Consider the following 12,836-nt stretch of genomic DNA (forward strand, 5'->3'; position numbering starts at 1 on the left):
ATTCCGCAACAGTATCCTAGGTGTACTTCTGCTAGCCCCTTCAACGTTTAATTTGAGACTCTATTCGGGCTTTCAGTGCAACAATAGCAGAGTCATTTTCTGCTTTCAAAGCCATTCTTTCTCCTGTCAAAGTAGTACTCATGCCTGTGATATTCTCCTCAATCATGTTGCAAATCTCTGACTTAACAAAGGCTTGGTTGTCCGTATTCTGCACGATCGCCTCGGGGTCAGCTTCTCCTGATCTGCTCGAGGTTTCATTGCAGCCTGCTTCGTCATTTGTCATTTGTCTCAGTCTTCAAATTTCCTCTCCTTGTCAGCATTTTCGGTCTATATTGCTAACTTCTTTACTGTATGGAGTATCCCAGATACATACTCCTCTAAGCTTTTACTCGAAGTCAGAAATGTGCTAGTTCTGTTTAAAATGGAATTTTGATGTAAAATTTGTGTGAGGTACTGGCGAGTACATCGTATCTGCTCATCGCTCCACAGCACCCCCCCACCATCGCTATCTAACATTAACATGTCAATGTTAACACCGAATCTCCCATCAGCAAGTTGGATTTTCTCTTTCTCGAAAAGACGTATACACGAGTTGCCTTGATATCGCATGCCTCTCCTTTGCTTGAACTTGTCATTGAAAACTCCAGTTTCGGCCTGTTTTAGGAGACAGGTGGCTCTGGCCGATCTCTAATTCAACCTACAGCCCTCAGTTCCCTATCAGTAGGAGCACAGATTCATTTGAGCCTAAACAAGTCACCAGCTCGCATGGTAACACAAACATAGACATCAAAGGGTTACACCAAGATGGTCGACTCCTGGTAAAAGTCTACAATGCCTTTTAATTGTGATCATATAAGGAAGTAAGAAGAGGAAGTCGTTTATATTTTGAATCACAGGCAAAGAAGAAAAAATTGACTTGAGAATTTAATTTTTCAACACGGGAACACCAGTTATAGTTCATACAACTCAAATTGGTTACGAATGAACTCAGCAGAATGGCAGAATTTTGTTTGTTAAAGCGAATATATACCCATGTGGGCATTTCCTAATGGCTTAGTATTTGTATGTGTAAATCCTAACATTCCTACATGTTGTCCTCTCCAGCTTGGTCGCTCAAATTTAAAACAGAAAATCACAGTTGTTACAATGTTCAGAATCCATCTCTCCGCCTGGTTAAGTGACCCACACGGTCACATGATTTTATTGACGTGATGTGCAAACAAGCGACAGAAAATAGATTGCGCAAATGTCACCATTCTAAATTTTTTTTTGTGCGGGTGCCCCGTACCGTCCCCAGTAAGATGCCGCCATGGGCGGCAGCCCATGTCACCTATACCTAAATCCGCCACTGCTAATAGTCAAGTGAAAGTTAATGTGTTATTAACAGGTTAACACGTTAACTTTTGATAGCCCTAAATATGATAAACTGAAAATGGGAGGGTGTATGTATCTTGATAAAACTGAAAACGGGCGAGTGTATGTATATGTTTGTCAGTTGAAGTATGCACTGGCGCACTCTGAGTTATCAGATGGGAGTCTCTCCCTTCCCTTCTGTAAGTTTGTTTATGTCGGATGGAGTTTTTTTTTTCTGACACTGTGTATATCTGTTCTCTTTTGTGCTCTGTTGTATTGTAAAAGCTGTGTGTGTGTGTGTGTGTGTGTGTGTGTGTGTGTGTGTGACTGGTGCGGTTTCAGTGTGTGTATGTATTGGGTGTGATGTTGTATAAGGGTGTGTTTGTGTATTTGGTGTGATTGTGTGCGTGCGCATACGTGCGTTTGGGGCGATGTTGTATAAGTGCTCAGAAGCCTGGTCTGAGTGCGTTGTTGATGACTTTTTCTCTGCAGCTTTGACTGGATCTTCCTGACTGTGGGAATCCCTGCATTCTGTCTTTCTCTTCCCTCCCTCCCTCCCCTGCAAATGACATCAGTGCTGGAGTTGCCTGTGCACTCTGTGTACACGTAACCACTCACATTTTGCGTTTTGTAGGATACATATACATAAATACACACACACACACACATTTTATATATATATATATATATATATATATATATATATATATATATATATATATATATACACACATACACACACATATATTTTGTAGGATATTTTGTAGGACAAACACGTACACGTAGGATATGTAGGCACACAAACATATGTATGGATTCTGTGAAATATATATATACATACATACACATGTATTCATTCTGTTCCTCTGTACGTGTCTTTCTGTTTGACTCAGTGTGTACTGACATAATTTTGTGTGTGTATATGTTTCTTTGTCTGACCATAAGTAGAGAATAGATAGATGGTTATGCTAATACCCCGTGTTCATTCAGACAGATCTTACTGCCAATGCACATTTTTGTCACCAGAACACACCCACAGGCAGGGGGATGTGTGTGTGCAGGGCTGGCCTGGTCTTGTGTCATGTGATTGGCTGTTAATGAGGATGAGTCATTGCTGTTGACTGAGGGAAGATTAGAAATGAATTGTGTATTTAATGAAGAGCTGACTCTGACACACTGTGACCTCATGGTCGCCATGGCCACCGCAGCAAGAGCTCTGAGGAAAAACCACTGGTTTTCCACCATCAAATGCAAGCTTTTGCACACACATACAACGCTCAGGCACAGACACACACACACACACACACACACACACAAGGCATGTTAAATTTTTTCCTCCTGTGTATATATCGGTTGATTAATCATTTGTCAGATGATGGGTCAGACCTAACTGGGCCTGAAGTGTCTGTGAGTTCTGTCTTATCCTGTCCTCTCACTGCCTGAGTGTGTGTGTGTGTGTGTGTGTGCATGTGTGTGTTTGAGTTAATATAATGTTCTGTCCTGTCTCCAGCAGGTGGTGCTGTGTGAAGCCTGCTTCAGCATGCCGGAAGTGTGATAGCGGGATTAGTTCCTCGTCATCTTTCCCAGTCCTGCTCTGCTGGTTTGCTATGGCATGCCCTCAGCCCGTAGCGCAGCCTTACCTGTAGGACCTGCGCTCACCCTCTGGCCCTTCAGAGCCCAGCCAGCAGCACCCAGCACACACAGCCCAGCCCAGAACAGCCTCGGTGGGTCTGAGCAGTTCCAGATAGGCTGATGAGTGAAGAGTACAATATGTTTAATGTTTTTGTTTTTTTATTTCTGTTTCTGTTTGTTACTTTTTTTATGGGATTTATTTCATTTCACAAACACTTAAAAAGCATGTTCAGTTTTGACAATTTAAATGTAAGTTGTCAGAAATTCCCTGTTCACATTAAGTGATTATAAAGCAAAGGTGAGGGTATGTGCACATCTGGTTGACTTGTAGATCTCAAAAACCTCCACAGTCTGGTGCCTTATAGCATACTCCGTAAGTAATGTGACAACACGCTCTGTCAGTAATATAACAGCACGCTCTGTCTGTAACATAACGGCATGCTCTCACTCACTCACCATCTGAGCCGCTTACCCTATTTAGGGTCGTGGGGGGTGCTGGAGCATCTCAGCGCGCATAGGCGAAAGGCGGGGAAACACCCCTGGACAGGTCACCAGTCCATTGCAGGGCAGACACACAGACAAACACACTCACACACACGTTCATACCGGGGGCAATTTGACGTCTCCAGTTCACCTAACCTGCATGTCTGTGGACTGTGGGAGGAAACCAGAGCTCCTGGAGGAAATCCACACAGACACGGGGAGAACATGCAATAACTCCACACAGGAACATGCAAACATGCAAACTCCACACAGAAAGGACACTCACACACATATTCATACCTAGAGCAATTCAGTGTCTCCAATTCGCCTAACCTGCATGTCTTTGGACTGTGGAAGGAAACTGGAGCTCCCAGAGGAAACCCAGGGGAGAACACGCAAACTCCACACAGAAAGGACCCTGGCCGCATATCGAAACAGAGACCTTCTTGCTGTGAGGCGACAACGCTACCCACTGCGCCACCGTGCCGCCCTACAGCATGCTCTGTCAGTAACATAACAACATGCTCCACTAGTTATGTAACAGAAAAGTTGCTGGTGCCTCTTAATCTAATAAATCTGTCGCACCCTCTTTGTTTTACCATGCACATGTAAAGGGGCCTTAGTGAGAGCTCTTTTAGCCATCAGATCAACAACACTGACAGCCTGCTCACTGTGCAAGTATAACTGCACGTGGCCGAGCAGGAATTTGATGTTTTCTTCAGAATAAACAGCTAAATTAAAAAACATCAAAGAAAACACACAGAAAACTTACATACATGTTATGGCTCAGAAAAGCAGTTGGATACTCTCTAGTCTTTGTGAGAAAGTGATCAGCCCCCTTTTCCAGTGAGAATATTTGAATAGAACAAACCTACGTCACATAGAGAGCAAACACTGCATTTTATCTGACTAGTGATTGACAGCATCTTCATGACTGCTAGCTATGCCCTATAAATACTCATATAAAACAACCCAGGACAAACAATCTCCAGTCTGGACATCATCACACAGTGAAACATGTATGTCCATGAAAATGGAGTGAGGGACATCCACTGGAGTGAGGGACATTTCTTTATCTACCATTGACTTTTCCATTCTTTAGCAAAGGTGACTTAGATGCTTAAAATGAGGCTACTAAAACATGTTTCCTGGTTTAATACCAACTATGGCCACTAGAGGGAGGTCTGAGAGCGAGAAAAGCCAGCGTTGTGTGCGACCAGTGCACGTTCTCTGGAGACAGCATCAGAGTATTTTGACCAAGTCAACATATAGAATCTCATACAATATTGGTATCACTTCTGTTGTGCTAGACATCTGTGATACAAACATTAAATTAATATTGTATGGATACTACATAGGTGACTATACTTCTTAGCTGTCTCATTTGGACTAGATATACTGATCACACGCAATTCAAGAACAATTTCTCTAGTTACTTCCGTCATTCTGCCACAGTCTCTAGGGTCTCCCGCAATGTAACTATAAAACACCAGTCCTTTTTTAACTGAGAGCTCAGTTATCATCGAACCCTTTCAACACTACAGTAGTGTTACCTATTGCTTTTGTACAAACACCACTGATTTTGAGATTAGAATTTCGCTCTCTGTTTCTGCGGAAAAAAAAGCAGCCCGTAATCTTTCAGACTTTTCATGATATCACACATAAACATACTGTTTAAAGGACATGATCAGTATTTCAAATAAAGCTTGCAGCTTGTGACTGTAATATACATGATAGAAAGACAGGTAATACATATGATGTACTGGTCAGGCACAGGTAAGGGGTGGAGTGTAAGGATTGTCTCTACTGTTGCTCAAATAGTTCTAGTTTTGGTTTGCTTGTTTGTTTGTTTGTTGTTTGTTTTTTGTGCAGCTATTTTTGCACCAGTGGTTTGGTGTGGCTTCATTTCATGTGTGAATGTCTGACGATAATACGAATAGGTTAATGGTGGTGTTATCAACTGTGATGTCACACTGCTTGCTGGGCAGCACTGCTCCTGTACAGGACAGTGAAAAGAAGTGTAGGGCAATATAGGCAAGTATTTACTCAAACTGAGATTTCGGATCTGTTTGTATTTCTTAATGTGTTTATATTTGTATATTGTAATTGTTGTAAAAACTTGGGTCTGAGTTGGTTCAGTCTTTTTTCAGCCAAAGCGTGACTAAGGTTAACTGTGGTACTATTGTAGGTGCCTCTGTCAGTCCACAGTTTTTTGGTGTTCACCCTGGCCGTGGAAGGCCACCTCCTGCCGTGGAAGATGTCACTGAACCTCACTATGCAGACGTTGCCTGAAGGAGGGGGAGAGTCACCTGCCCTGTGACACACCCACAGCCACCAGGAGCCAAAGCTGCTTCCCAGGGAGAGAGTCTGGACACTGAGGACAGTCTCACCCAAGATTCCCAGGTACTCAATGCACTCCCTCAGTGAGCACACACACGGGACACACACATATAGTCTGGTTCATAAGTATTTTGACAGTGACACAATTATCGTAATTTTGCCTCTGTACACCACCACAATGGATTTGAAACGAAGCAATCAAGATGTGATTGAAGTGTAGACTTTCAGCTTTAATTCAAGGGGTTTTAAGAAAAATATTGTATTTACTGTTTAGGAATTACAGCCATTTTATACAGATAAATATAACAGATGCGCCTGGACGCATCACCAGTGACGTAACCCGGGGTCATTGAGTGTTTCGGGTCTTTTAACATCAGACACCCTTGCCCAGGCGACCCAGCCAGGGTTGATCAGGCCCCAGCTTGCATCCCAGCAGCATTCAACCACGGATCTGCCCTCTTGATCCAAAGCTACCTTGTGGCTTTCTCTGCAGCTTCAGTAGTGGATCTGATGGCCTTCCTCTTTGCCTCCCCGGTGATGCCCAGTAGTGTAAATGCTTTGCAGAGTGAACGCCCTGCAAATCCTCTGCAGCCCACCTCCACAGGCTCACAGCGAGTTCGCCAGCCCTGCCTTCTGCACTCTTCCACAAGCCCCTGGTACTTTGTGTGCTTCCTCTCGTTTGCCTCGTCCATGCCATGCGCTCTTCCCAGGGCACTGTGAGTTCCAGCATGATCAATACGTGGTGGACTCAATGATCATGTCTGGACGAAGCTATGTTGTTGTTATGTGGGCTGGGAACTTCAGCTGTTTGCCAAGGTCTACTTCCAGTTGCCATTTGGTGGCAGTGGCGAGGAGGCCAAACTCTGCTCTGGGTTGTTGGTGGGGCTTCTCTCCAGCTCTTAGGAACCTGATGGTCTTTGGCTTCTGGTAGCCTTTGCTGGTGCTGATGGCTGTGGCTACACTCTCAGCTACTACCTTTAGCACTTGATCATGGCTCCAGCAATAGCACCTTTCTCCAAGGGCTTTTGGGCAGCTGCTAAGGAGGTGTTCCAGGGATCCTCTTCCAGAACAACGAGGGCAGGAAGGTGTCTCACTTTTGCCCCAGACATGAAGGTTTGCTGGGCTTGGTAGGAGGTTGTAGACTGCTTGGACCAAGAATCTGATGTGATGGAAATCTGCTTGCCAGATGTTGGATCAAGTGATCTTTCATTGCAGTGCATTTTCCCATCTAGTCATGTATTTTGCTGTCCCATCCCCACCATTCTGCTAGCTCGTACCTCCTCCACGCCTGCCCGCACTTACTCCTGAACGAGATGTTGCCGCTCTTTGCCCTGGACGTTGTTGACCCTGGTCGCCGGGAAGTAGCCTATGTCTGCACGCCCTGTAGCCACGGACCCCGCCAATGCCTTCTGCCTCAGCTGTGACTCAGCCACCACCAGGGATTTGTCTGGACTCCATTTCTTGCCTGTTCAGACCTGGATGCTGGCAGATGCCACTTTTGGATCCCTGGATTCTCTGTACTGGAGAACTTACCGTGTTGCTTTCACAGTATGTTTTGGGTTATTATCCATCTGTACTGTGAAGCGCTGTCGTATCAGTTTTGCAGCATTTGGCTTTATCCGAGCAGAAAGTATAGCCCTATACACTTCAGAATTCATCCTGCTACTTCTATCAGCAGTCACATCATCAATAAACACTGGTGACCCAGTTTCATTGGCAGCCATACATGTCCATGCCATAACGCTGCCTCCACCATGTTTGACATAATTTAGTATGCTTTGGATCATGAGCCGTTCCTTTGCTTCTCCATACTCTTCTCTTCCCGTCATTCTGGTACAAGTTAATCTTGGTTTCATCTGTCCATAGAATCTTGTTCCAGAAGTGGCAAGGCTTTTTTAGATGTTTTCTGGCAAAGTCTAATCTGGCCTTTCTGTTCTTGAGTATTACCAGTGGTTTGCACCTTGTGCTAAACCCCCTGTGTTTATATTCATTAAGGTGTCACTTGATTGTAGACTTTGACAATGATACGCCTACCTCCTCAAGAGTGTTCTTGACTTGGCTAGATGTAGTGAAGGGGGTCTTCTTCACCAAGGAAAGAATTCTGCGATCATCCACTTTAGTTGTCTTCCGTGGTCTTCCAGGCCTTTTGATGTTGCTGAGCTTGCCAGTGCATTCTTTCTTTTTGAGAAAGTACCAAATTGTTGATTTGGCCATTCATAAAGTTTCTGCTATCTGCCTAATAAGTTTATTTTGTCTTTTCAGCCTAATGATGGCCTCCTTCACTTGCATTGACACCTCTTTGGACTGCATATTGAGAGCTCCCATGAACAGCTACCAAATGCAAATTCAACACTTGGAATCAACTCCAGACCTTTTATCTGCTTCATTTGTCATGACATAACAAGGGAACAGGCCACATCTGGCCATGAAACTGCTTGTCAGTCAATTGTCCAATTACTTTTGAACCACTGAAAATGGAGGGACTATGTATAAAATGGCTGTAATTACTAAACGGTTAATGCAATATTTTTGTTAAACCCCTTGAATTAACTGTCCACTGTTCAAATACTTATGGACCCAACTGTCCACGGACGCACACATACACACACACAATCGCACAAACACACATACACACACACACAATCGAACGAACACACACACACACACATATGCACGCGCACACACACACACAAATGAATGGACGGACAAACACACGCACACATACACATGGAGGGACACACACACAGGGATACGCAGGTCATTACTGATTTACTTATACATCATGTACAGTATACCACCAGAGAAGCTGCTAAGAACACACACTAAAATGCAAAGGTATACAGCCTGGAAATGAATAAGTATGTATGAATGTTGTTTTTACAAAATATGTATGTCGCGATGGATTTTTGTCAACAAAGCTGTGTCGGATATGTAGGTTTTTAGAATAAATAGCATAGCATAAGAAGGGCTGCATTTTTACCATTTATTGAAACTGAATTACAGCATGAATAAAAACTTCTTTTTGGTAACTTTACAGCTGTGTGGTTTATTTACAGTAAATACTTAAGAAAAAATGAGTTATACATTATACAAGATAGGTACATGAGAGAGTACATTTTTCATTGTATACACCAGTAAATAAATACATAACAAAGTACTTTGAGATATTTAGTATCCTATTGTGTCGGGATGCTGTAACCCCTTTTACACAGCCTGCTCAAGCAGGGAATGTTGTGCCTTTATTCCGCCTTGCCGTTTTGTGTTCCCATTTCAAGTGGAGAGATGTTCAACCGAGAACAATAGCCTAAGTGTGATCCCAACCCCCTCCAAGGACCGTGTCATGAATCTCTTGGTGACCAGCTTAGAAGTTCCCTTCAACCTAGGCCAAAAGACTGTTAGCCAGTGACAGCAAGGTGAAGAAATTGTCTGTCATAACATTTCTCCCTTTCCCCAGGAAAGGCTTCACCAGACGCATCACAATATTGTCCGAAACCCGCTGACCAGCTGGCCTACTGTCATCTTTCTCTAGATAGGGAATTGCGTTCAACATGTATTTTGCTTCAACATCAGTGACCCACCCAGAATTTAATAGCAGTTTTGCCAGATTTATTGGTCATATACTGTGTGAAACGACAGCGTGCCTTTATAGGGAACAGTTGTTCATCTACAGTTATGTTCTCACCGAGTGTGTAAGAAGCAATACTGTTTTTTCGCAAAATTTTATTTGTCAAAGGCGGGCAGCCCTTGTGTTCTTGTCATCAAAGCACAGATAGCGCATGAGATATTGGAATTTCTGTCGAGACATCTATCTCTGAAATGGGATTTCCCAAGTGAGCAGACCAGTAGTCATCCAGGTTCATGCTTTTACCGCCTGTAATACCTCTGTAATGTTTTTAGTTCGTCAGCTGTCAGTTTGAATTTATCAGCATAATTTCGATCAGCTTCTGCTTCAGTGTATTTTTTAAAATCTTTTCACACATTTATGTGTCAGTCAAACACAGTAAACTGCTTAATGGACTTGTGATATTGTCCTTGGCATAACTCATGATATTGCACTCTCACGCTCTACCCCGAAGGTTGCCAGCTGTTTGTTGAACCCATATTGTGCCGTCTCTTGCGTAGGGTGTTATTATATTGAATGAATAGCATTTGCAAAATTCCTGCAAACTACCTAAGTCACAAAATAATTAGTTACGCCCCTGTGCGTGAAACAAAAAAAATGCGTTTATTATACGTTTATTCGCTTTGCAAAACATTTGCATTTTAACATTGTAAATTATTGTTGCAGCTCTAAAATAAAGCAATGTCATGACATGAGAATAGAGCTTACCATAGTGTGCGCACAAACTATATGATATGATGATTAGTTACGCACATGGACGTGAAACAAAAATGCGTATATTAATTATCCGCTTTTCAAAACATGCTTGCATTGTACCATTGTAAATTGTTGTTGCTGCTGTAAAATAATGGCATGTCATGACAACTGAGCTCGACATAGTCACTATCAAAGTCGTATGATGATTATACGCACGGTCCAAGTAGGCTAGTGCAAAAATTAGAGAAAACTGATACGCCCATGTAGGCCTACATGAACAAAAATGCGTTTCATAGTTATTAAATTATTGTCGTCATTTTTGAACAATATGTAGTATTAATTTATAACTCATAACTCTCGATGTCTCAGAACGCTATCGTGAATAATACCAGTACCGCCCGTGACGTCATCTCCTTTTATCACCTGCTAATTGCCCTCAAAGGGTGGTATTATATTGAATGGGTTACCATTTGCAAAATGCCTACAAACTATCAAAGTCATATCATGATGAGGTACGTTATTAATTAAGTTACTGTCGTCATTTTGTACTATATACATAGTGCAAAATATAGCCTATAGCCTACATTTTAGCAGCTAATGTTGAGGTGTTGCTCAGTCGTTACTGTTCGTTTTGCATAATCGTTAGTAGTCAAGCTGAACTGAGGTCGTTGTCATTCTTGCGTCAACCTAGGTGTACATTATATTTGCGTTTGTAACGTGTAACGTGATAAGTTTCAGATTTGTCCAGCAAAAAATTCTTTTGGCAAGAAAAAAATCCTAGTGGAAACCCTGAAATACACACACACACACACACTATATTATGCTGCTAGAAATGCAAATCTTACATGTCTGAATGACAGAAAACTTGTACAACTGAACCCTTGCGACATCTGCTGAGAGAAAAGAGAATCGCAGCCTTGAAAAGCAGGAAACAACATGGCTGAACGCGAGGCTGACATCAATTTCACAGAAACGTGAGCAAAATAGCTTTAAATAGCTTGTGCTGGTGTGATTTTCGAAAATTTAAGGATGCTGGATGATAAAACGCACAAATCTACGAAAAGTCATAAAAGGAGGGTCCTGTAATTTGATCAAGTGTAAAGGTTTTTTTTGTCACTGCGGTCAAATCATAACAATCACACAGGGATAGACAGATATCTATCTGGCGTTATAAAAATAAATAAATAAATAAAATCTGGTTCTTTTAGAGATTTTGCACGCCTTTGCACAGCAATTAACAAAAAACTGAAATGATACCACCACGTTTCACACTTTTCTTTACATGGCATTCATCTCCTTCTCTTGCTTTTTCTCTTTTCTCTCACTGGACGTCCTAAGTTTCTTCTCTTTAAATTTCGTGCCACTTTTTCCTTTTTTCCTGTTGCATCTTTCCTTTATGGGAGTTTTTTACACGTCACACATAGACGCCTCCCTTGCCCTGCACTACTTTTTGTCAATGACATACTATTATTTCTTTTAACAACGGAAATGCATTTTTAATACCTCACGTTTCATTGTTTTCTGTTTAGTTATAATTACACTTTAATTGTGACACTGTCACAAAATGAGCGCCGCTCGGCGCTTCTAGGTATATGTAGGTCTGTAAGCCCACGATCCATACCCAGAAGCACGATCTGTTCTGCACATGCGCTTACTGCTTATTCCTGCAGGATTTGTACCATGCATGTGTGAACATTTTACGGTGGTGAACCTGAACACTTGACGGACAGCAGACAAAAGCCGTTTCTCTATACGAAGTACGCCAAGTACGTACTCCAGTTCTTTGAAGTTTGCACTCGCACGTTCAACTCGGGAGTCCGTTATTTTTGTGAAATTTGGGTGAAATGCATTCTGGGAAACTTGACTCCCAAAGTCCACACAAGTCATCTCCTGATGTATCCTTGATAAAATCCACGAATCGAGAACACATCCGGGTATTTGAACTGTTCTTAGCTAGATGTGAACTTTGAAACGGAACAATACTTCGACCGTGACTGATGATGTTTCACAAGTCCACGAGAAAGCATGTACAGAGAAGAACACATATTGAGAAATGGCTAGAGAGTTGCACGCTTGTTATAACACAGATGGAAATGTTTCTATATCTTTGTGTTATACAGTGAGCAAGTGTAAAGTGTAAAAAAAAAAGTTAAACAGTTAAAGCGTTTATTGTCGTATGCACAGTTAAAACAACGACATAAAAAAATCACATCTGTAGAACGGATCAGGCAGTGTCGTAAAAGAGATTAAATTCTGAGCATTCACTGACTTTGGCGTATGTGCAGAACAGATCGTGGACTTACAAGGTCAAACCAGCATGGCGCTTCTAGTAGGACGTCCCAGTGGTCAAATGACCGGCATTCTGCGCTTCTAGCATCAATGCATTAATGCTAGGAAAAAAAAACTGAGGACGCGCTCACTCACACACATTAATAGGGGGGCAGACACACATGCATAGATATAGATACTCCTTTGGATATGTTTGTCCAGTCAGAAACATACATTCAAAGAATATGTATGTTGAAGCACTGGATGGACACTTAGAACATTGTGACTGTGAATGATGAGTAACTCTGACCATATTGCCCCCCCCCAGAGACGTTGTCAGAACCATGGCCACACCAGGAAAAGAGCCAAGGTAAGCAGATTCTCCTTAAGCTATTTAAGATGTGACTCTTCCTAATCTTATCCTCTCTTATCCTCAGGCGTA

The 12,836-nt window shown here is 42.3% G+C and overlaps 1 protein-coding gene across 1 annotated transcript in view; it reads left to right on the plus strand.

Annotated features, from left to right (window-relative positions):
* The first annotated feature begins 804 nt into the window (after positions 1 to 804).
* Positions 805 to 12,836, plus strand: part of r3hdm2 (R3H domain containing 2) — a 41,137-nt gene continuing 29,105 nt past the window's right edge. Inside the window, exons 1-3 of the mRNA XM_030778179.1 lie at positions 805 to 818; positions 5,763 to 5,871; positions 12,723 to 12,764. Coding sequence (XP_030634039.1) covers positions 805 to 818; positions 5,763 to 5,871; positions 12,723 to 12,764 — 165 coding nt within the window. The remainder of the gene's footprint in view (positions 819 to 5,762; positions 5,872 to 12,722; positions 12,765 to 12,836) is intronic.

This window comes from Chanos chanos, chromosome 6 (assembly GCF_902362185.1).
Source record: "Chanos chanos chromosome 6, fChaCha1.1, whole genome shotgun sequence".
In the NCBI taxonomy this organism is placed as follows: domain Eukaryota; kingdom Metazoa; phylum Chordata; class Actinopteri; order Gonorynchiformes; family Chanidae; genus Chanos; species Chanos chanos.